This window comes from Cetorhinus maximus, chromosome 8, assembly GCF_964194155.1.
Source record: "Cetorhinus maximus chromosome 8, sCetMax3.hap1.1, whole genome shotgun sequence".
Classification (NCBI taxonomy): Eukaryota; Metazoa; Chordata; class Chondrichthyes; order Lamniformes; family Cetorhinidae; genus Cetorhinus; species Cetorhinus maximus.
This window is the reverse complement of record NC_135886.1, coordinates 127,622,845-127,647,377: the sequence shown is the minus strand read 5'-3', so window position 1 is coordinate 127,647,377 and position 24,533 is coordinate 127,622,845. Positions and strand designations below refer to the sequence as shown.

Sequence of the window (24,533 nt, the reverse complement as noted above, 5' to 3'; positions counted from 1 at the left end):
ATTTATTGCTGCGAGTATTATTTGCTCAGCTAGCTGGTTCTTATCATAGGTCAGCTTTTTCTTTTGAAATTCAAGTTTAATGTTTGCCTAATCTCATCCTTCTGAAATTTGGTCCTCGCAATTTTATATTTCTAGTTAGCTTTCTCTTGTACCCTAATTTCTCCCTCCTTATTAATCTTTTAGTCATTATTTGCTGTTCTTCAATCTTCTGACCTGCCACTCATGCTTGTGAAATTATACGCTTTTTCTTTAATATTTTCATTTCTAAATCTTTGTATGAATGCTTTTACTGTATGATAGATCTGCATTTCTACTTTAAGAAGTTGGTTTCTGGGGTTTGAAATGATTGCCAAATTGACACTATGATTATGTTGACACTTGGAAACCATCACTAATAACACTTACAAAGGTAGAATTGAAAGTCAGGATTGTAGTGCAACAACTTTGCAATTTTCTTTGACGAATCGGGTCAAAGTGCTGATGGGAAAGCTGTTATGTTGGCTCATATCTCAGGTAACGTGAAGCTGCCTGAGTTTTGATGTAGTTATAAATGATACATGAAAAGCGCAATTGTTTTCTGCCCTTGTGTTTTGCAGGAGCCTGCATTTATCCATGAGTCATTCATTGCAGATTCACTCATACTGTTATTCTGCAGCATATTTTACTATATTATCCCATTTTCAGATGGCCATCATTTCTTTTTTGGCAATGTCTTTTCAAGAGCAGCAGAGACATGTGGCTATTTAGACAATTAAAATAAAGATTAAGGTTAATTGCCAATGATCTGAGCTCAGCAGTGAGTGCACTATAGGTGTCAGCTGTGGCTCAGTCCATAGCACCCTCGACTTTGAATCCGAGGGTTGTGGGTTCATGTCCCACTCCCGGAAACCAAGAACTGTGATTGTACTCAAAAGAGTTGCAATCTGTGACTGTTGATAACTCGAAAGAATAGGTGTCAGCTGTGGCTCAGTTCATAGCACCCTCGCCTTTGAATCAGAGGGTTGTGGGTTCATGTCCCACTCCTGGAAACCAAGAATTGTGATTGTACTTGGAAGAGTTGCAATCTGTGACTGTTGATAACTTGAAAGAATAGTTGTCTTCAGTAGGCAAGAAGAGGGAAAAAAATTGGTCACTATTCCATCTCATAATTACCCTTGTAGGGAGCATGGGTGAAGACAGGGACAAGCAAGTAAGTACCATGGTGCCATGGCCAGCCTGCTCATATACCTTGCAGTCCTTGCTTTTTGCCCCACAGGTTGTCAGCATCTCAAGCCTGTTTGACAATTGCAAAATCTTTGGCTCCTCCACTCCTGTCTGCTCGGTCCCATTACCTGCCTCACTCACGGTCACATCCTCCTGTCCCTCACTGCTGACCAAAACAGATGACCCTATTCTAAGAGGTGTGACCTCTTCTGGAGGAAAGTATCCAGGTATTTCTCCCCCTCCATTATATTGCACAGTGTCTGCAGCTTGGCTCCCAGATCAATAATCCTGATCCGGAATTTCTCTAGCTGCTTACACTTTTTGCAGATGTGTTTGTCCTGGATCACGTTGGCATCCAAACGCACCCACATTCCACAGCTGCAACATAACACCTGTCCTGCCATTGATACTTATGTTATTTAGTTAACTTAATTTAATTACTCAGTTAATTAACTTAGAATAATTCCTATGTATACCACACCTATTTCCCCCATGCACCGAATTTCACCGTGAACCTAAGTCGCTATTCACTCAGTCTCCATTTCACTCCAGCGTAGTCGTCTGTCTCCTCTCGTTCCCCTTACTCCTTTGCTTGTCATGCTGCTTGCATGATAAGCCCCTCTGCCTGCTGCTATTGATGAGATGGGGCCCTTAAGTGTGCATTAATTGTCCACCTATGGGCCTCAACTGGCAGTGGGGCAGGAAGGCCACCCACAAGCCTTCTTGCCATGGACTTAATCAGGTTGGAGACAGGAAGGCAGCTGGGTCCCTACCTACCACCCTCCTGCCAGATTGAATGCCCACCACCACCAAACTCACCACGGGAGAGGGCATTAAATTCTGCCCTCTCTTTCTCTCTACACAGATGTTGCCAGACCTGCTCAGTATTTCCAGCATTTTCTGTTTAATACAGTATTTTTGAAGCATTTTTAAATAAAGAAGTCATGATTGCTACATTTTATTCATCAAGTGTCATTTTTAATTCTTCACTAACTCATGCTTTCATATTAATTCTTTTTTTTTAATAAAAATGCACAAAAAAATTAAAATAAAATTATTATTGCAAACTGCATGGGAAAAATCTCTTAAAAATTTAATCTGACTGCAAGTAACAGAAAAAAGTAATATCTTATCTTATGCATATTAAATTACTACTGCTGGATATTACAATATTAAATTCTGTGTTTATTAATGATAGAAATAGAAAGAGAGTATTAATTTATTACAACGCCTAAGTGCCATTTATATAATGATTACAGTAATTAGCAAAGGTTGAAATAATGAATGCGATGGTATGATTTATCTTCTGTCGACACACCAACAAGAGGTATGATAAAATGTGATAATTACTGCGAGGGATAGCCAACCTCCTGTGTATGACAAGTTGTGAATCTTCCCTGTTCTACATCTATCTTTGACGATACTTTGTCTGCCCACAGACCATAATGCTCTTTAATTACTTCAGCACAGCTGCTAGATCACTGGACGGCAGCACTGTAGTAACAAGTAGCATGCTATATTTCTTACAGAAAGCTTGGGGACAGAAATAGACAATTCTGCACAAACATCATCTATCAATCCCAATATCTAGTGGCCATGGGCTTCTCTTACAGTATTTTGAATCAGCATGATCTTTTCTTACCTGTAGTGGAATGGAAAGCATAGACTGAACCTACTGGAAATAATATTAATCTGTTTCTCAGGCACATTGTAACAATTCAGTTAGAAATCATATCTGAGTTTCATTAGATCAGTTTTGATGGTTGGATATGTACAAACACAACATCACAAAATACTTACAGATAGGGAAGGACATTCAACCCATCTTAATCCAACCCACCTTGCCCTCCCTAACAGCATTGTGGTTGTACCTACAACACATGGACTGCAGCGGTTCAAGAAAGCAGCTCAGCACCACCTTCCCAAGGGCAATTAGGGACGGGCAATAAATGCTGGCCTAACTAGCGACGCCCACATCCCGGGAACAAATAGGAGAAATTCAATTATGCAAAGAGATCCAAACATCACCCATTGTCGCATCCAATAGTTTCATAAATGTTTTAGGGTTTTTGCCTCTGCTACACTATCCAGAAGTTTACTCCACATGTTGATCACACTAAACTTTGGCTAGTTTGGCACTAATTGCCAAGATCATGCGGGGAACCCACAAGACTGACTGAAAATACAGAACAGCGTGCCCTTCTGATGTTACACATAAGGCTAACTGATGTGTATAAGGAGCTTTGCTGTGCAATTCGCCTGTGCTGTATGTGACCTTGGAGTACTTGATGCTAACATTGCGGGTTTTTCAATCTGGGAACGCGTAACATTTTCCACCATTCTTGCTGCTCAACTTCCCAAACACTCATACACAGTGGTAGAATGGTCTATATTCACTCCAGTTCAAGATGAGAGGTGACCTCCTTGAGATCTGGACATGGTAGCTGCTGAGGGGCTGTTTCCCCTGGCTAGGGGGAATAGTCTCAGGATAAGAAGTCGATCTTGAGTTGGGGAGAAACTTCTTCACTTGGAGGCTTGTGAATCTTTGGAAGTCTCTACCCCAGAGGGCTGTGGATGCTCCGTCATTGAGTATATCCAATGAGATTGATAGATTTTTGGTCTCTCAGGGAATCAAGGGATATGGGGAGCGGGTGGGAGAGTAGAGTTGTGATGGAAGTTCAGCCACGATTGTATTGAATGGTGAACAGGATTGAGAGGCCACACAGTTTATTCCTGCTGCTAATGCTTTTGCTCTTATGCTGGCAGTAATTCAAAGAAGCTTCTTCTCTCCTGGAGTGTGCTGCTGATGTCACCAAGAGGCGGGGCTCATCTGAGCCAATCTGAATCCTCAAATAACACAGCACAGTCGAACCAAATAAACAACATAACCCATCACTGGAGTGTTTCACAGTGATTGTGCTTTTCCAGATCACTTCTTGGAACAGTCTTGACAGTGGGAGTTGAAACATACTGAAGGCAGATTGGAGGCTGCAGTGTTAGTATAAGTCCTGGCCAGAATGGGAGATGGCTGGGTAAATCCCTCATCAACACGGCTAGAGTCAGTGTTGTAAGTGACTGGGATTAACTTTACACATGTCGTTTGTATCATGTAACGATCCTCCACTGACTGCATTTTGCCATAGAAATCATTCTGCTGTACTTGGGAGACTCTGGGGAGAATTTTAGCACAAGGTTGGGATGGGGTGCAACTTCCAGCTTTTGCTGAGGCAGGAGTGGGGGCAGGAAGCCAATCTGCTCCCAGGAGGCAGTTGGCATTTTAAATATACTAATGAGGCCAGAAGCATCTTATTTAACCTGTTTTGCAACCTGCCAAATGTGTCCAAACGAGATGTCAAAGGGCGACTGTCAAGCGGTCAAGGCATTTAAAACTCTTGCCCTGTAAACCTTACCCTATAAAGTCTGCAGTTGACACTTCAAACTTTATATTATTTATTTTCAGCATGTTTCCTGTGGTCTGCCCATAGTGGATACCGGGTGAGGTGACATGGTAGGTGTAAGGGCACAGGATGGTGTGCGGTGGACATGGATTGGCATGAGTTGGCCTTAAGTTGGCATAGGGCCTGTGAAGGGCCATGGGAGTTGGGTAATGGGGCATAGGTTGGCATGAAGGGTGTGAGGGACCATGGAGTTTTGAGTGGGGGACATGGGTGGGTATGGGGAGTATGTGGGATGAGGGGGTGTGAAGGGTGGAGGGCTGTTCTATGTTTTATTATTTTTTTAAAAACTTTAACACAGTGCCAGAGCAACAAGGCAGACCTTCCGCCCAGTCCGCCTCCCTACCCAGCATCCTCTGCACTTGCTCCACAGTCACCTGACCTGATTCCCAGAGAACCCCGCCACCCTTCAACAAAAATCCCGACTTCTGGGGCACTTTCTGCTGGGTCGGGCTGTGAAATGTCCCGACTCCGCATTCCGGACCCTGAGAGAAAACTCAGGCCTTTGTTTTCTGGACCGCCCAGTCCTAATAACTTGAATGAAGCTTTTGTCTTCAGCCGGTTCACATAAAAATTACCTGCTAACAGGGGTAACTTTAGACCGCTCAGCTATGCTACCACAATGTGGTTGACTCCTAACTGCCCTCTGAAATGACCGAGCAAGCCACTCAGTTCAAGGTCAGTTAGGGATGGGCAACAAATGCTGGCCTTGCCAGCGACGCTCACATCCCAAAAATGCTTGTGAAATCTCAGTAAAACAATTCCTAGATTTTTATTTCGCAGCAGAGTGGTCCAACAATATTGTTTCCTGTCTGTACAATTGTAAGCACAAATTTGTGACTCGTAGCGATGGTGAACTGGGTTGTCCTTGGATCAATTTCAAATAAACGACGAAATCCATGCATGACAAGCTTTGAGTAACAAGAGCGGGGTTTATTTTACAACCAACTAGTCAGAAATGTTGCTTCTTCCACAATGTAAAATAAAGGTCTGGCACTCTTCTTCCTCTTGTGGGAGAATCTAGAACTCGGGGTCACTGTTTCAAAATAAGGGGCCGCCCATTTAGGACGGAGATGAGGAAAATTCTTTTCTCTCAGAGGGTTGTGAGACTTTGGAATCCTCGTTCTCAAAAGATGGTTGAGGCAGAGTCCTTGAATATCTCTGAGGCAGAGGTAGATAGATTCTTGATAAGCAAGGGGCAAAAGGTTATCGGGGGTAGACAGGAATATGAGGTTAAAATCAGATCAACCATGACCTTACTGAATGGCGGAGCAGTCTTGAGGGGCTGAGTGGCCTACTCCTGCTCTTAATTCGCATGTTTGTATGTATGTATGTTCGTACACTCTTCAAGCCAATCACTGCCTTAAATTTCCAATCTGTGGGCTAACACTAGTGGTAGTGCCATATTTGGTATGAGCCGAGAAAACTGATGGTGGAGTTCCCTGTGAGGAAAGGAATACGTGATAGCTTCATCTCCTTTGCAGCTTGGTCTAGTTAAAGAAAGTGGCGCCAGTAGGATGACCACTTATTTCACCTCGCCTACTCTATGCTGAGAAAGTTTCAACCATACAGTACGTTAGTACAGAGGGTATAGGGCCCACGAGAGTGCTCGAGACCGAGTTCATGAGCTGCTGCACATTAAAACAGAATGGTTGACTCCAGCAAAATTTTCCTTCACATAAAGAGACTAGTTTTGACTGTTTGGGGCTTTTTTACACTGTTCTCACACTCAAAAGCTGGCAATGTGCTCATGCACCCTCCCCTCCACCCACACCCATTCTGTTGGGATCCAGACCAGTATTGGTACTGGTGTGTCTGCTGCCAAAGAACACGTAAATTGCCCAAAAGCACAAAATCTGAGAGTCAGATTGGAAGATCATGAATGGGTGGTTCATTGTTACAGCAGGGGCCAGTAGAGTGAATTGTCAGAGCCACTATTTTGACTGAATTGATTTTTGACATCTAATTTTCCACTGCTGATGCTGGCACATTGATGTGAGCAACTTCAACTTGACTTTAATGCCCTCTTAACCCAATTTATTTCTTTATCTATATATGCATAATTAGTTGGAGTCTTGACCTCAGTTGAACATGAGCACCAGCCATGAGGATTCCCAACAGCTACAAACAAGATTTTATTTTCAAAGTTGTCATAATTCTTCGCCAGACCCCCAAGTTGTTGGTAGGATCTAGCTAGGGATCGATAATGTTTTGTTTAAAGTAGGTAAAGTTTGAGGTTCAAGACACTTGTTCAGTGAAGAAAGCCACAAGATTCCATGGGTTTTGAACAAACAGACAAGAGCTTTGCTATAAAAGGTCAGAAAGATAAAGCAATTTATAATACTCTAACATTTGGGGTAAGCATGAAGTACATGTGAATTTACTGGCAAACCGTGTTCGGACACACCACACTACCCAAAAATGACAGATGCGACCAATGCAGATTCCATGGATTTCTCAACAACCCACCCAGACGTTAGTCACACTGTGAGTCAACCAATCTCACGGAAACTCCCACCTCTCTCACGAGGGCTTCCAATATTCACCTTCAAAGGTGCTACCTTGGAATTCTCTCCAAAAGTCGCTCCAACTCAAATGGCTTCAACAACAGCCCACCCTGCAGGGTTTCAATCTTGCCTTCCAACATTACATTCCCTTGCATTCCCGATTACACCCAAACACCAATTCACGAGCACAATTTCAACTTTTGGGCCATGCCAAGCAGAACACTACTGCTCCAAAGGAGTACGTATGTCCCAACGGCCCACAGCACGAAGTCGCCAACCTTCGGATGCCTTCTTAGATCTTCAGGGCTTCTTCCGAGCCCACTTCACTTAAAGTCTGCTGCCCGCAACCCTTTCTCTAATTAGAACTAGTTTCAATGCTCCTCTCTTTTTCTTGACTTAACTGGGACCTGTTCCTATCCCCTGTCTCTGTCCCACACCTGGGACTCTTCTTCTTGTTCCTGTCCCTCTCCCTGTCCCCTCTCCCTTGTCCCTCTCTTTGAGACACTTGCTGGGTTTGGCGGTCCGCACCTAGTCACCTAACCTGAGTTTTCACACCCTTCTTATTTTTTTCATCTAAGTGCAGATGCCTTGCTGGGCCTAAAGGTAAAACTGCGCATGTACAGCCCACTCCCAGCCTGCGCATGTGCAGAAAGTCCGAAGACTGTCGAGACTTGGAGTTCCCGACCTCCGCACTCAACAAGGTAAGTATGAGTTTCATAATGACGTATTCAGCCATACTTTCCCTCTGACCTACATATGATGTCATGCAACGAACATTTTTCGGGCACCAACGGGCCTTTTAAGACCGTAGTATAGCGAGCAGGAAGCACGCACACATTTTCGACCAGAAGTGCACACATGCCATATTGAGAAAGGATTAAAAGATAATTGTTATTCAGTGCCTATGCCTGGAAAGCAATGGAAAATCAGGCACAATGGTAATCATTGTTAACTTATTTACCCAAGGGCAGCTGCCATGCTAGTAATGGCCTGAATTTCATTGACTCTTTGCTAGCTGGTTTGTCACAGTAGCCAGTCTGATGGAAATGAGGCCTGAGGCCCAATATCCGAGGAAGTTCAGGCCTCATCATTCAGGATGTTCCCGATGGTGGGGGAGTCCAGAACCAGGGGTCACAGTCTGAGGATATGGGGCAGATCATTTAGGACTGAGGTGAGGAGAAATTTCTTCACCCAGAGAGTGGTGAGCCTGTGGAATTCATTACCACAGAAAGTAGTTAAGACCAAAACATTGTATGCTTTCAAGAAGGAGTTAGATATAGCTCTTGGGGCAAAAGGGATCAGAGGATATGGGGAGAAAGCGGGAGCAGACTATTGAATTGGATGATCAGCCATGATCATAATGAATGGCGGAGCAGGCTCGAAGGGCCGAATGGCCTACTCCTGCTCCTAGTTTCTATGTTTCTATAATCACAGTACCCTGCACATCTCCATGCTCAACCTAAAGTGGGCACACCCAAATTTCTACATTGTAGTCTTTACCAGATTGTCCCACTGTATTGTAGTTTAGATCTTTTAGCCATTGGAATGACTGAATACCTCTACTGGTGATGGTAAATATCTCATTACATAATTACCAAGGATCTGTTAATGTTGGGAGATTGGGGTGAATTGACTAATTTTGGAATGTTGTGGATTGTTTTATTTAGCATATTGTGGATTGTCTGAGCTGCTGTGCTGAAATTTGTCACAGCTGTCAAAATGCGAGCAGAGTTTTCAGAGCAGCTTGTTCGGTGTGGATTGGCCTGAAGCCACCTCAGTGAGATGGAAGCTCTTAATAAAAAGGTATCTTTTTTCAGCTTTGTAGTTACAAAGTATCAACCAGTTACAGAACATCCTCAAGGAAGAATTGCATAATTGTTATAACATTAACACAGTATGGTAGAGGTATGCGCTCTGCTGACAGCAGTCTTTATTTGTTAGCTTATGTGTACCTAGGGGATTCAAGATCCAGGATAATGTTCTCATAAAAGATCTTTGAATTTAGTTTCAAAGTGTTATACCCTTGTTAATTTAAGAACAGTTTTTACTTCACAGTTGAAAGATTTTTAACTTGGGGGGAAAAAACGCTGTGGCTTTTGACAGGGCTACTGAATATATTACCTCCAAATTAGACGTTTAGGCAAATAAGTTTCGCTTTGAGCCTGAGACATTTGCCGGTATTTTCCGTGCCCACCAGCGTCGGGTGTGTTCGGTGGTGTGAGCGGACAATATGGCCAGAAGGCCAAAAATCAGTTTCAAGACGTTGTGAAACCAGTTTGTGATCGTCCCATTCCCCATCAACGTACATTGGGAACCTCATTGTAATACATCAGCATATCATTATAAGACCAGCCTGTCAGACTTACCCCCACCCCTGCACGGATGAGACCATTCATGCTCTATCTGGATTGGATGGCCCACCTCTTCTGTGCAACATTGGCACTGATCACCTACCAACCAAAGTGGTAATGTAGCTGCCCCTCCTGTGGCCAGGGCGGGGGTAGAGGATATCACAGCGGGTCTCTATGGCATCCAAAAGGCACTCAAGGGCTGGAGTCTTCTTGCCTTTCGGGGCCATGTCTTCTTTGCTGCATTCCTGGGTTGGAAACAGTGGGCGCGACTGCACTTTAAATGTGGTATGTGGCGTGATATAATGACAACATCATGGCGTGGTGGGCGAATGAGAGCCCGCCCGCCATGGAAAGGGCGTGTTTCTCGGGGATGCATAAGTAATGCGGCAGGTTTGGGACGATACAGCGTGAAGCCCCACCACCGCGGCTGGTGGGTAAACCATCATTTTATCCGCCCGCTGCTGCACTTAGTGCAAATCTGGGACAATTCCGTCCATTGACTTGTACCCTTTTCTCTTCTTGGTGCATTTTCTGTTTTAATTTCATATTTATTGTATATTGAGTTGCTTTCGTTTTTTTTTTCCCTCATGTTTTCTTTGTTCATTCATCTCTGAGTCTCTTCAGCCTTTTGCTCCATAATTTGCAGAGCTTTCTGCCCTTTTAGTATCTCCGCATCATTTCACTGATGAAATTTTATATCATCTAACAGTTTGCAGGTCATTTAATCCAATAACTGTTTGTTGTATCTGTTAATTCCCTACCTCTCCTCTTTTCCCATCCTGGCTGAAATGCCCATAAATTTATGTCGCAGTCTTTAGTTCTGTTGAACATGAAACATCATACTCTTTCCTTTCTCTTTACTCCTGTTGGACTGAGTATTTGTGTAATGACTTTCACAATCTGGAGACAAAGCGCTTGAAATACTTTTGAAGTAGGCGCTGCTGTAATGAGGTGGAACGTGGCTGTCAAGTCGCACACGAATGGCTGGTTTTATTGGCCAGGGCAGTGGTCCTTATCACCAGCCAGAAGGCCTATGGCAACCCAGCCGCAGCCAATTCCAGGAGGTGACAGAATTAAATGCCTGTCAGGCAGCATGCTGCTTACAGTCAGGGTTCCCATACCTTTGAAGCAAAGATCTCGCCTCCAAGAGCTGCCACTCAGCTCTTCAGTCCCAGCAGTGCCATCACGAGTAGTGTCCACTGCTGAGACAGCAGGGGGCTTGGAGCAGCGGCCAGTGAGGCCTGAGAGAAAGGTGAGTGGAGCGGGCTTGCTGGGGCCAGTCGGGCAGGCCCCAATAAAGGGCAGGGGGCGGGGTTGTTCTGGAGGGCAGCGGGGGGTCTTCCAGGGCGGGGCAGGCCTTGCTGCTGGAGGGGGTGGTGAGGCGGTGGGCTAGCTGTGGGGCTGAGTTCCCAGTCAGAAGGGATCCCTTCCCTGAACCAACAAGGAGGCCAGCAGCGTATGCTTGGCCGCCTCCCAATGTGGTGTAGGCCCTTAAGCGGCTCTTAATTAATCATGAAATTGACCTAGGGGCGGGAAGGCCAAACTCAACCTTTCCTGCCCCTAGCTTAATCAGGGAAGTTGGGATAACAATGGGGTCTCCATGCCGTGCTTTCTTGTCTAATTATATGCCCTAGGGGCAGGATAGGGCATCATTAAATTCTGTCCCAAGTTCCACAGATAGCAATAATGATTAATGATGATCAATAATGATAATCTGTTTTGATCAGAGACTTTATATCAGACACATATATATATATATATAGTCTGACAAATTCCAATTGTGCCCTCAAGGAGATATTTATCCACTCTTTGGTGAAAGAGAGTCAGTCCAGCCCCAACTGCTTTGTAATTTGATCTTGTAGCGTATTCAACTAGACAACCAGAAGAAACATTTTCTCAAAAAATATTTTTATTCTGAATATATTTATATGCACTTCAGAACTCCAAGCGACATATTAATTAAGAAGCCTAAAGAAATTACAAGGTTAAACTAAACAGTGGACTGCTATTAATAACAAATTCTCCAGTAAGCTTTCAATATATATAATACATATATATTCAAATCAAACATTCAAAGAAACCTATATAGTGTACAATGATCCATAATAGGCTCCTTTTTTATTGGAGTATCATCTTCATTCAAAATAATCAGCACTGAAGTGCATTATCATACCATACGTGTATATGGCATTGTATTAAATACAGGAATGCTCCCAAAAGAAAATGGTCAAAATCTGTATCATAAAGTTGCCACGTCTAATGTTTGTGCTTAGGTGTCCATTCCCCCACATGAGTCAACGCCTTGTAGTTCAGTGTAGGTGTCTTACAGGACAATGTAAGTTGCATGATTATCCATCATGCATTTTGATTTCACCCCCTCCAGAACGTGTGTGCAATTTCTATTCTATTATCGAAACAAAATGTAGGTTTACCGCAGCAATCTAACTCAATGGGATTCCCACCAGGGATGAATCTTACGTTGATCGAGCCGAACGCATGTGGAATTGCGCGAAACGATATCCGGCGTGCATGATGATGTCATCGCGCACGTGAGCTATATTGAGGTCGGCGGGTGCACACGGGAGTCAGAGCCGCGCCCGCCGACAATTGAAGAGCCAATTAAGGCCATTAGAAACCCTATTGCCCATGTTGTTACGTTGCCCATGCGATTTCTCACTTGTCGCATGGGCAGGTGGGCAGCCCGTTTTTAACGAAACCTCATCCAAGGGCGGGATGAAATGTCTGGGGTGAAATATAATAACAAATGATATCTGGGGACTGATGTTTTTCGAGTTCTGCTGTCAGGTGCTTGAATGTGCTGCTTAGACATAGTTTGCTGCATTTTTTTCTTCTCATTTAATCTGTCCAGGTCTGCAGCTCCCTGAGGCAGCTCCGCAGCAGCTGTCTGCCTTCAGGGAGCTCGCTACAAGTGCCCACCCGCACCCTCACTTTTGTCGGTGTCCGCCCTCTTCCCGCCCCTCCCTTGGCAGCGCTGAGGCTTTCTCAGCGCACGTTTCACACTGGCTGCCTGTTATTTTGCCAGCCAGTATGAAATTGTGTTCGGGGGCCGATTGCAGGCGGATGCACATTCTGCGTCCACTTCCTGGTCCTCCAACTTGGCACACACGCCAAGTGTGAAATTCAGGCCTTAATATCCAGTGGTGTTTCCCTAAAATTAAGTATCTGTAGAGACTAAATTCCTGATTTTAACTTTGTCTGGTCAGTGACATCACCTTACCTGTTCTGGAGTATGTCTGATTTTTACTCCATTGATTTCAAAGGCATAAGAGTCAGGCGAGATCTATAAAGGGTGTCCAAGCCACTCCACTAGCTTCCTGCGCAGGTGGGAAAGGTGAAATCTACCACAGCCACTGTGAGTTCGTGATTTTGACAGTGTTTTCTGAGGAATTGGCCAACCTTAAACCAGCTACATCCACATTCAGGGAATACAACCGGTGGGCAGGATCATGGCATATTCTTGTGCATCAGCACAAGAGGAGCCCTGGCAGAGACCTTGAAGCAGTCTGTGTGCCTGCTCTGTTAGTCATACAAATGCTGGGAAGCCTCAAGGATGGTCAGGAAAAACAAAACCAATCTTAAAATTAAAAATGAGGGGTGCATTAAATTGTATACTGACAAATAAGGCTAGATTAGGCCAAGGTCTACATCAAAATTTTCGCCAATCTTCTGTTGACCAAAACATTCCCTGAAAATCACAATAGCATATGCCAGAACATAAAAACAGGCATAACACAAGAAATAGGAGCAGGACTAGGCCTCACAGCGTCTTAAACCTACTGCGCCATTCAACAAGAAGATGGCTGATTGTCTACCACCAACTCCCCTTTCCTTTGATGTCTGGAAGTCTACCAATCTCAGCCTTGAATATACTGACCCGCTGAGCATCCAGAGTCCTCTGGGGTAGAAAACTCTAAAAGCTCGCAACCGTCTGAGTGAAGAGATTTCTCATCTCAGTCCTAAATGGTGAGTTCCCTATCCGGGGACATTGCCCTCTTGTTCTAGACTCTCCAGTCAGGGGAAGCTGCAGGCTGAACTTTGATGGTGAAGTCCCACTGCCGGGACTCAAAAGTAGGAGCTGACCCCGCTTCAGCCAGCAGCAGGACCCTTGTACGGCATATTACCAGCAACAGCCAATTTAGAGGCTGCCTCTGGGGCCACGGTCTAATTAAGGACAGCAGCCCGTCCCCAAGAACCACCGGCCCAGAGGGCCAACAGCTCAGTCACCTCAGCAGTGCGATTGCTAACAGTGGCCATTGTCTAGGTTGCATGACCAAGAAGAGGGTGTCTCAATGGTAGGGTGCCCTTGAAGAGAGGTTAGTGTGGCTGGAGGAAGCTGGGGCCAGGCAGGTAGTCCTGGCAATCAGGGTCAGTGTGGAGGTAGGGGGGTGGGGGGGAGGTGAGGTGGTCATTGAGCACCAGTGGTGCTATTGCCAATAAGCGTGGCCATTCCCACTGGGGGCTCTTTTGTGGGCCAAAGAGTGCCCAAAAAAAGGAGCCCCCTCCACCTTCCCTGTTGTAATGCATTGGGAGACCTCCAAGGTTTACATGGTGGATTGCTGCACACAGTGGCAGGTCTCCCATACAGTGGCAGGGCTTCCCAACATGGGTAAGATGCCCACAGAGGCAGGAAGTGGCCCTTGTTTGGCCACTTAAGTGGCTCATTTGGCCACCTGGTGGGAGACCAATCTGCCACTGGTAATATGGTATAACAACAGTAAGACATCCGGCTCCCTCTACCAATTTTCCAGCCCTTCTGTCTCCCAGACCGTTTCCAATGAGGCAAGAAAATTTAGCAAGCCTCTCCCAATCTACCCTTTCAAGTCATTTCAGAACCTTACCTGTTTCACTGAAAGCAATTACTTCTTCTAAACTCCAGAGAGTACAGGCCCATTGTACTCAATCTTTCCTCTTAGGATAGCCCTCTCAAACCAGGAATCAACCTAGTGATTGTGCCTCCTCTAAAGCAAGTATGTCCTTCCTTTGGTAAGATGATGAAAACAATACAATACTCCGGGTGTGGTCTCACTGAAACTCTATATAATTGCAATTATTTAATGTACACGGAAAAAAACAAGGGAAAATCTGCGAAAATAACTGTGGTCAAAGGAAAGCACTCAACTTATGCCATCTTCCTTCTGTCCTCTCAATGTATGAAAATTAAATTTTGGAGGCATTAAAATCGTCTTTAATGCACATTAGGTGCAGCATCTTTAGCAAGATGCAATCATGGAAGCTTTCCAAATTTTCATGTAACTCCATCTGATGCCATTAAAATGCTTTCAAGGATAAAGAACATTCAGGTCTTTGAGAATTTTTTCTTAAATCATTATAAAAGACCAGAAACGTGACTTTGGTTTTTGCTGTGCCTCAACTTTCAGGCGTAAACTTATAGTCAATACAGGATGGGTGTAATCCAGGAAAATCACCTGAGCTTCTCCTTTAGACGGGGACTGTGCAAAGTTAATAAACGACGTATGACATTAGTGGAGCTGGTTTCGAATCGGCACAAAACATCAAGAACGCTTGGGCCTAGCACAATCATTTGCATATGTCCGATTTCCTCACTCCTGCTCATCCTGGCATTCAGAAGGTACATTTTGAAAACTTATCTCTTTGAAAGCAGCCCACAGTGGTCCCTTTTAAGCACTGCTGGTCAGGCTGTGTGTAAAACCAATTTTCTGGAATCCGGTAACCCGATTTTCCACAGGAGGCCTTGAATAGGCAGTAGGCTTTTCATTTCCTTACGCAAAGGGCCTGTTTCAGGCATGGGCCCTTGGCCCCCATTTTCTTGAGCCCATACCAATATGGCTCCTGTGGGTCTTTTGCCAGCCATCAATGCTTCAGTGACTGTCAAGAGCTCAAAAAATGGGTGCAGAACCATCAAATTTCTAGGCCTTAAAGTCTTCCACCACTACCAAACTGGGTCCCCTTCCAGGCTCAGGAGTATTGACTCCCAGCTTAGGGAATTCCTGTCCCTGGTTCTGGCCCCGAGCTATCATTTGTCTTGTAAAGGGTGAACAGAGGTGACATTAAGGGTAGTTTCGGACACATTGGCAACCTGACATAGTATCACAGTATCTTTACAGTGCAGAAGGAGGCCATTCAGCCCATCGAGTCTGCACTGGCTCCCTGAAAGAGCCTTCCACCTAGTCCCACCCACCTACCTTATCCCCGTAACCTTGCACATTCTCTCCCTTCAGGTAGCAATCCAATTCCCTTTTGAATGCCTCGATCGAACCTGCCTCCGCCACCCTTTCAGGAAGTTTCTCACTATTTACCCTGTCCACACCCCTCAGGATCTTGAACAGACATGATGTGGCCCCTGCTGTTTTCCTGGTGGTTTGGCTAGCCTTGTGTCAAGGTTACACTGGAGGCTCCATTGAATTTTTATCCCCACAGTTTCTTCCAAACATGTCAAAGGACTGTCAGGATATGCTATGATTTGACATTTCTCACAAAGTTTTTTTGTCCAATTAAGAATCGTTTCTGAAATGAAATTATAAAAAAAGGCCTGTATGGCGTAGCCTGTGGTCCTTTCCTTCTTTTGGCAGATTGTTCATCAAGGCTTGTTTTGAAAAGTTATTTCCAGAAGCATCTTCCTGTGAGTGGGGTCAGTGACACCGGCTTCCATCAAATCCTCTTCAGTGATGCCACTGAAACAGAGGGGAAAATAAATCATCAGACTCTAAGAGTAGCTATTTTCTGTACAATCCAGATCATTACAGCAGCCGTTTTCCTCAGGTGAGTGCATCAAACCAACCCCTGCAAAGGGACAGAGAGAGACTTATCACACAGCATTTTGCGGATATCTTGCCGATGTGTTTGTCTGAATAATCAACAATGGGCAAACCGTGCGGGGCCTGGCAGACGTCAACCCACCGCCATGTTGAACACTCAGATGAACCTTGCCATTCGGATGGTTTGTGAGACACTGCCGGGGTGTGGGGGATGGTGCCAGGGTTGCCAGAGGGAAACTGCATATATTGCAGCAGAAGTTGGCACTAAATTAGAAAATTGGTTAACTCACTGTCCCTTCACCATTGGGTTCAAATCTAGCCCAGACTACCTCTTCCAGCAAAGGTGCAGGCACCTTTCTGACCTGTCCCCATCCCTCCCCCTGGGCCTCCCTCTCCGTATGCCTACCCCTATGGCTGCAGGAGTTTGTGGGCATTCCCAGGCTACCACAATGCATCTCCTTTATTTCTGATGACAGACGTCAACCCACTACCATGTTGAACACTCAGAGATGAACCTTGCTATTCTGATGGTTTGTGAGACACTGCCGGGGTGTGGGGGATGGTGCCAGGGTTGCCAGCGGGAAAAGAGAGAGCCCAGGCCTGGCTGGGTTGAAAATGCCCTGTCAGAAAACAGTTGACCAACAATAGGACGGCATTTGACCCTTTCGGAGATCTACACCTCGAGGCCTATGTTTGGCCAAAATTGGGACCCCTTGCTCCCAGAGGGTGTGGAAACCGTCAGAAATAAAGGAGATGCATTGTGGTAGCCTGGGAATGCCCATAAACTCCTGCAGCCATAGGGGTAGACATACGGAGAGGGAGGCCCAGGGGGAGGGATGGGGACCGGTCTAAAAAGGTGCCTGCACCTCCACTGGAAGAGGTAGTCTGGGCTAGATTTGAACCCACTGGTGAAGGGACAGTGAGTTAACCAATTTTCTAATTTAGTGCCAACTTCTGCTGCAATATATGCAGTTTTCATGCTATGGATGCCCATTGGAACTAACTCAATTGGTTCATGTTGCAGATCAAAGAGACTTTTATCCTAACAATCTGTATTGGATTATTACTCAGGTTGCAGGATAATAGGAGAGTAACGCCATAAATAAGACAGAAGCTTGTCACCCACCACCTCCTTGCTCCACCACATGCTGTCCCCCCCTTCACCTTTACAATACTCACCAACATAATAACCAGTTGGCTTCATTTATGTAAATACTGATAAACAGATAGTAATTAGTATCAATTTGGTGTTTTTGCTGTACTTACCTCCAGTATTCCAAGTTATCCCATCCGTTCTCAATCAAACCTGCTTCATACTTATCCAAGCCCAAGTGCTTCAGAAACTCAGAGAGGATACCACAGCTGCTACGAATGTCAAAGGTCTAAAGAGACAGAGAAGAAGATTTTATCTTTTGGAGATGAAGGAAAATTGTCACTTTCACCTACACGTATTACTTCACTATTTTTGCATTTATATAAATGCTTGGGACCGCTTTTGGAGTATGTTTACAGCAGTTATGCTGACGCTTTATACTGCACTGTCAGACTTTAGTTACTGCACTTGAAAGCATTCACATGAGTATTGAAGAGAAGAAAAGCAACCATAGTGTTCTCAAATTCAAGGTGAATGCACTTTAGTGAAAGATTAGATAAGCTTACTGTCTTCAGGAAGGAGCTTTACTGATGTATATAAAGTAATAAAGAATGATTTGCATTTTTAAAGCACCTTTCATGACCTCAGGATGTCCCAAAGTTTTTTTATTTTACGGCCAATTAAAATTAACGAATCGTAGCCCCTGTTGTAACAAAAAAATGTGGCAGCCAATTTGCACATAGTATCAGTATCACAGTACCTTCACAGTGCAGAATGAGGCCACTTGTTCCATTGTGTCTGCACTGGCTCTCTAAAAGAACTTCCCCTGCCTTATCCCCCCTAACCTTCCACATTCTCTCTTTTCAGGTAGCAATCCAATTCCCTTTTGAATACTTCAATCGAATCTGCCTCCACCACCCTTTCAGGAAGTTTGTTCCAGACTCCACTCGCTGGATGAAAAAAAATTTCCTCACATCACATTTACTTCTTTTGCCAATTATTTTGAATCTGTGCCCTCTAGTTCTTGATATTGCCTTGAGTGGGAACAGTTTCTCACTATTTACCCTGTCCATACCCCTCAGGATCTTGACTACCTCTCCTCTCAGCCTTCTTTTCTCCGAGGAAAAGAGTCCGAGTCTCTCCAGTCTATCTTCATAGTTACAGTTCTTCATCCCGGGAATCATTCTTGTGAATCTCCTTGATGAATCTATTACATGACAAGGCCCAATAAACATCAATGTGATAATGACCAGAGAATCTGCTTAGTGCTGTTGGCCGAGGGGTAGATACTGTCCAGGACATTAGGGAGAACTCCCCTGTTCTTCTTCGAGATAGTCCCATGGGGTCTTTTGCATTCATCTGTGAAGGTAGTCTGGGTTTTGGCTTAATGTCTCATCTGAAAGACGGTTGACATATTGACCGTGCAGCACTCACTCAGAACTGCGCTGGGGTGTTAGCCTAGATTTTGTGCTCAAGTCTGTGGGATGGGACTTGAGCCTACAACCTTTGGACTCAGAGATAAAAGTGCTACCATTGAACCATGGCTGACGTCTATATTAAACAGAATAGTTAAAATAAATCCCATAAATTTAAATTAAGAGAGTAAATTAAAAACGTCTATTAGAAAAGCATGTCATTATGCAAAGGCAGATGAAATAATCTTCCAGACACACGGATCCCCAATGTCTGTTTATACGGACTCTATAGCAGAAATCATATACAGTGATAAGGAATAAAAAACCACCTAACATTTCCCTCAGGGTCACTGAGCTCCACTATTGTATCTCCACTATTGTATCTCCACTGCTAACCTTGTTGAGACCAGCCAATCCATCACAAACTGGGGATTCAGGTTATTTAGTCTGTATGTCTCAGTGCCATACTGGGCAACACATTTATCCACTAAGATGTTTGGGAACCTGGTTTATATTGGCATTGCAGATATAAATTATTAAATAGCACTGCCGTGGGTGAAACAAAGATTTGATTATTCCATGGTTTACATTAGAATGATCTGTTTTATTTTTTACTTCCATACCCCAGCCTCGATTGTCCTGCTCTTGACTGGCAATGGTGGAGGCACATCCATCCGTGTTGATCGAGGCTGAACCTCTGGAGCTTTGTTTCTAGCTGGCAACCGAGGACTCACTGTTAGCCGTTCTCGAACAGGAGGGGGGAGTTCACATCTGTTGATCTGGCGGTCCTTACCACTTGAAGATTTTGCCACGTGGAAGTCATCTGACTTTCTTTCGGAGATTTTGTCTTTGACCTCATTGATCAGTGAAGCCTGAGGCCCACCTTTCCCCCCCACCTGAGGCCTGGAGAAGCTCCTGGGCGCAGTGGTAGGGGCTTTGAATTCTGGGGAGTCCCTGGTTGACGTTGCACTCTTGTGCCACTCTTGGTTGGCTTTGGCTGCTGCAGCCTGGTGAGCTTTAGCCCATACATCCGCAGAACTGGCATAAAGTGGGTTGTTCTGCATTTCAACTTCCATCACTTTAGGGAAAGCGTGTTGGGACTGATCATAAGAGCTGCGTGGGCTTTCATGATCTGAGGAACCACCTTCGTTGTTTAAGTGACGGAAGGATGGGTCCCTTGGTTTCTCCAACAATGTTGGAGGAGGAGGTTGTGGTTTATTCCTGGGAATAGTTTTTGACACTGGAATCCCTGCATTTTCCTGACAGCCTGTTCCAGACTGGGGGTAAGGGAGTCCTTCAAGTACAAAATAGGCTGGGTTGTTGTAACTGTTCAAATGGGTGTCATCTTCTGCCGTGTTACTTTGTTTCATCCTGAAAACACAATAATAAAGGTGTGATTCAGGTTGAGTGTGCCACCTTCAAAGAGTACAAGTTTATCATTTATCCTCAGTTCTAGACAGTTTTGAGTAAAGAGGATTTATGTCTGCAAAAGCTGTCTAAAAAGGGATTCCCATAAACAAGACCCATTTTCAATAAATGGACAGCTGTGTTGCATACCAATCCAAAAGCACCGTGTAGATGTATGACTTTGTCTGAACAGCTGCTACCCTTCCAATTCCCCATAAACATACCAGCCCCATGTACTTACAATACCGACAAAGATTAGCTGCTGCTGTACCAATTGCCACATCTCAACTTCTCCCTGAATGACCCCAGTACCCTCTGACCAGGGATGGCCCCAGCCCTGTCACCAGGCACTCCTCACTCTATAATGGCGTATGATCCTCCCTCACTGCATTCGCTTGCAAGGATTGGGAAACCATGCATTTATTCTTTACGAAACCAATTCTGGACAGGGTGAAATCTCTTTGGCCAAGGTAACATTATGTGGAGAAAGCAAGAAGTTGCCTCTGCAAAATGTTGCTTCTGCTGACACAGTTGTCAAATGGCTCAGTGTTCAGTGTAGTAGCGAGATATACAGAACAGGAATTTTCCACAACCTAACCTTGGTCTCTGTTGAGTTAACTAAATATGGCCTGGATTACAATTGGCTTGTTCACCCTGGATTAGAAAAGGTAAATAAAATTAGCCAGAGCTTCCATCTTTGCTTGTTACCCATTTACTTTTGGTAGACAGTGCATGTGGATGTCAAGAGTTTGCTACATAGTCAGATAGCTTGCTGATGGGGCTAGGCTGCTGCATGAAGAATGGATGGTTGGTTGGGGCACTGAATGACACCAATGAACCTTGAAGCTGCTTGTTGTAGTGAAACGGTGTTTGGCATAGCAAGGGTTAATGTGGAACTGGAGAACAGTACCACCCACAGTATAGTGTAGAGAGACACATGACAGTAGACAGGAAAGTTGGATGGCAAGACTCAAGTAGGAGTTTGTTGCAGGGTGGTTGAGTTGTACTATTAGTGATAGAGTTGATCCGCAGCCACTTCTCAGGCGGAAACATTAAGCTGATTGACAATATGCTCAGCAGCAACTACATGTGTGCTTTCAACTCCAACTCCATCTCTGCACTGACTGATGAGGTAGCCCGTGGTACTCTCCTATTGGTTACTACAGATCATGATCTTGCCTAACAAGTATTATTCTTAAAGGTACATTACACGCTAAATAAAACCATAATTACTACAGAGCCAACATGGAGTTAGCTCCTAGTCTGGGCTATACTTTGTACATATGTATATAGTTATGCGTTACCAATAAACACTACTGTTCAACCTCACAACTGCTAAACCTCTTAGTGAGATCTACTGAACAAACCCTTGCAACACACATGCACAGCCACACAGCAATCATGAAGGGGCCATGCAAGCAGGCCGCTCACAAGCTGTCCCCTGACAAGCTGTCCCCTGTAGATACTGAACTATAAAGAAATTTAAAGGGATAATTGAACGGCACAATACCCCAGCACAAGTCAGTGCCTTGAGGGAGGAAGGGAGAAAACGGATAAAAGAAGTCATTTTCAAACCTGTTAAAATAAAAGTGATTTATTGATCTGAAATTGGTAAAGCTTGCTGGCCCCCAGGTTGGATGAATGTCTCTAATCACTGTGCATAGCAACTCAGCATACAAAATGCAGGAAAGCTTCCTGTGGTTTTGTCTCAATGAAATTGTAAATACTTTCAAAGACCTGTCTCAGGTGTTCCATATAAAGATCTTTCAGCTAGTACACGATGCTGTTTCTGTGGTTCAATATCGGTATAACAAAAGAATTATGTACTGACCCCTCATGGCTACAGTCTGAGTAGTTTAATTATAGATAATAAGTTCAAAACAGAATCCTCTCCAGGGTTGTTGCAGGATATTTTTCAAATGTCTTTGTCCCCATTTTTCTCCTCCACCATATTGATCATGCTCCCTCCTGTGGTGTGCACAGAGCGAATGGAAAAACACTAAAACCAATACCAAGCATTAATTGTGATTATTTTAGATCATTGTCCCTTTGGTCTTTTGTTTTAAATGACATTTCTGTACTCACTGAGGTGAGGGACTCAGTATTGGACAATGGAACATTTTTCACCACAGACACCTAGCAAGCACTCTCAGGTCACACAGAGTGCAGTAAAGGTCATTTTTACCCTATTCCTGTAGAGTGCCTTAGCCCTGTTCTCAGAAACTCAATAATATTTCCAGTTCCCCTTCGCTAGTAAGCGAAATGGAAATATCATAGTCAATTTATTGCCAACTATTTGCCATTTTTTTTTTTACTATGAATTCATGCCCACAAGAGACTGTCCAAAATCATTCACAAAGAATTCTTACAGAGAGCATAAAGATTCCTTTATTTTATGTTGGATTTGGTCTCAGCTGCCAGAACTGACAGGCCAAGGTGCTATAGTCCTCTGAACCATCCATTCCACCAGGAGTCCAGTTTTTAGGCAACAATGTACAAAAAGAAGAGAGGTGAGAAAGCGAGAGCACCCTTTCAACCCAATCTCCGACGTGATGGTGATTGACATACCTTGACTGAATGGCCTCTTCACTTCCCTTTCCTTTTATTCCTGTGGCAGCATTCGCAAGGTGAGCGCCATCATCAGGCCAATTGGAAAACATCGAACTGACAACTTCAGAGAAGGCTGAACTCTGGCCAAATTTTTTCCCATAGTCTCTGTGAAGTAACAGATCACTGTTCAAAAGCCATGAAAATACTTCTTCAATTTCAGGCCATCCCTCACATTGGCTCAGATCACAAATGCTGCTAGTTTTGCAATATGGTATTGTTTTACAGTTAAAAACAAAAAAAAATGCTTTCTGGAGCAAATTTTTCCCCATTCAAACCATTTTAATTTCTAGCCAATAACCTTCTCATTCCTTCATAATGTCCCTCAGGATTCCCCCATAGGGCTCAGTGCAAGAAAGCCCAATTCAATTCCTTGCTCCACCGAGCTGTTTTATGTCACCTGAGTGGCATTAAGCCTATTACAAATAGCCTGGATGTCTCTGTGGTAGGAAAGGCAGAGAAAAATAACAGCTGGGGTTCCTGTTCCTGCTGGAAAGTGTGCATGTGGGAATATAGTAAGGTTGCCAACACTCCAGAATTGGCCTGCAGTCTCCAGGAATTGAAGATCCATCTCCAGGACACTGCTGTGTGCAACCCTGGAGAAAAATTATCGGGACATTAAAAAAGATTCTTTTTTTTTGTCGTTTTCTTTGAACATTTCTCTTTGCCACGTATAAAATATTGAAAATCGGGGGGAAAAAGGCTGTTTGGATGACAGTCAAGCGTCATCCAATTGGCTAATTAGTCTTATTGCTTTCCAATTGACATGGAAAGGCAGTACATCACAAGAATGGATGTGTGACTGTCTAATGGCTACAGCATGGGGGCAAGTCATGTGATGAAACCTCCAAGAATACATTTAGTCACAGTTGGCAACCCTAGAACATTGAGCAAGGATAGAATTGGGCTTTGCTGAAGCTGGCCCTTTCACCAAATAGCTTGCAGATGCTCAGAATCTGGATGTTACATAAGTAATAGTTGCATTGTCATGTGGTATCCAGATGGCACAAAAAGGTTATTCACTGCTGTGAAACTATGCCCAGAACGAGGCACCAGCAGCATAAGAGGCTAGGGACTATAAGATAGACTTGGAAGACGTTCAGTGTCTAGCAAGGCATGAGCAGACAAAGCATGCACTTACGTCTTGAATTTCCTAGAACAGATCACTAGCCTGAAGCCAGAGGCTACAACTTGAGGGGTGCTACTCCACATCAAGCATGGCTGACCAGGAGACTCTCCCGCTCTTACCATCCACCATGGGTTATTGGAAGGATTTGCAGGTTGATAATCAACTTATTTGGCCCCATTATGAATGCACCTTCCTTGACCATGAGGTTCTGGAATGGGATTCGAACCTGGAGCTTCTGGCTCAGAGACAGGGACACTAACCACTGCGCCACAAGACCTCCAATAATAAAAAAAGACAATCTTTTTTTTAAGAAAAAATAGCATTTTTTTTGCAAATCATATTTCCCTCACCCAAACTAGACCTCTGACAAGTCCAGTTTTCAACTGAACATGAAGATGTGCAGGAGGGACCTGGGACAAGTCACCATACATTTCCCTTTCTTCCTTTCTCCATCCAGTGCCTCGTTCTAATGACTGAGGTAAGGAATTTATGTGAGACACATCAGACAGGCAGCTGCGCATTACAGGAAGTCTGATCACTGTTTCATAAGTTTCTGTACATTTTATGTTTCTTCTTCTTAAAAGGCATCACCTTCATTCAAATATCTT

General features: G+C 44.3%; 1 protein-coding gene across 2 annotated transcripts in view; it reads right to left on the bottom strand.

Annotated features, from left to right (window-relative positions):
• Positions 1–14,216: 14,216 nt before the first annotated feature.
• Positions 14,217–24,533, bottom strand: part of LOC144683960 (phosphatidylinositol 3,4,5-trisphosphate 5-phosphatase 2A-like) — a 140,151-nt gene continuing 129,834 nt past the window's right edge. For both annotated transcript variants that reach the window (XM_078547584.1, XM_078547585.1), the window contains 4 exons: positions 22,758–22,904; positions 19,406–20,153; positions 17,541–17,656; positions 14,217–16,190 (listed from right to left, as the gene is read on the bottom strand). In XM_078547584.1, the coding sequence (XP_078403710.1) occupies positions 16,097–16,190; positions 17,541–17,656; positions 19,406–20,153; positions 22,758–22,904 (1,105 nt within the window). In that variant the 3' untranslated portion in view covers positions 14,217–16,096. The remainder of the gene's footprint in view (positions 16,191–17,540; positions 17,657–19,405; positions 20,154–22,757; positions 22,905–24,533) is intronic.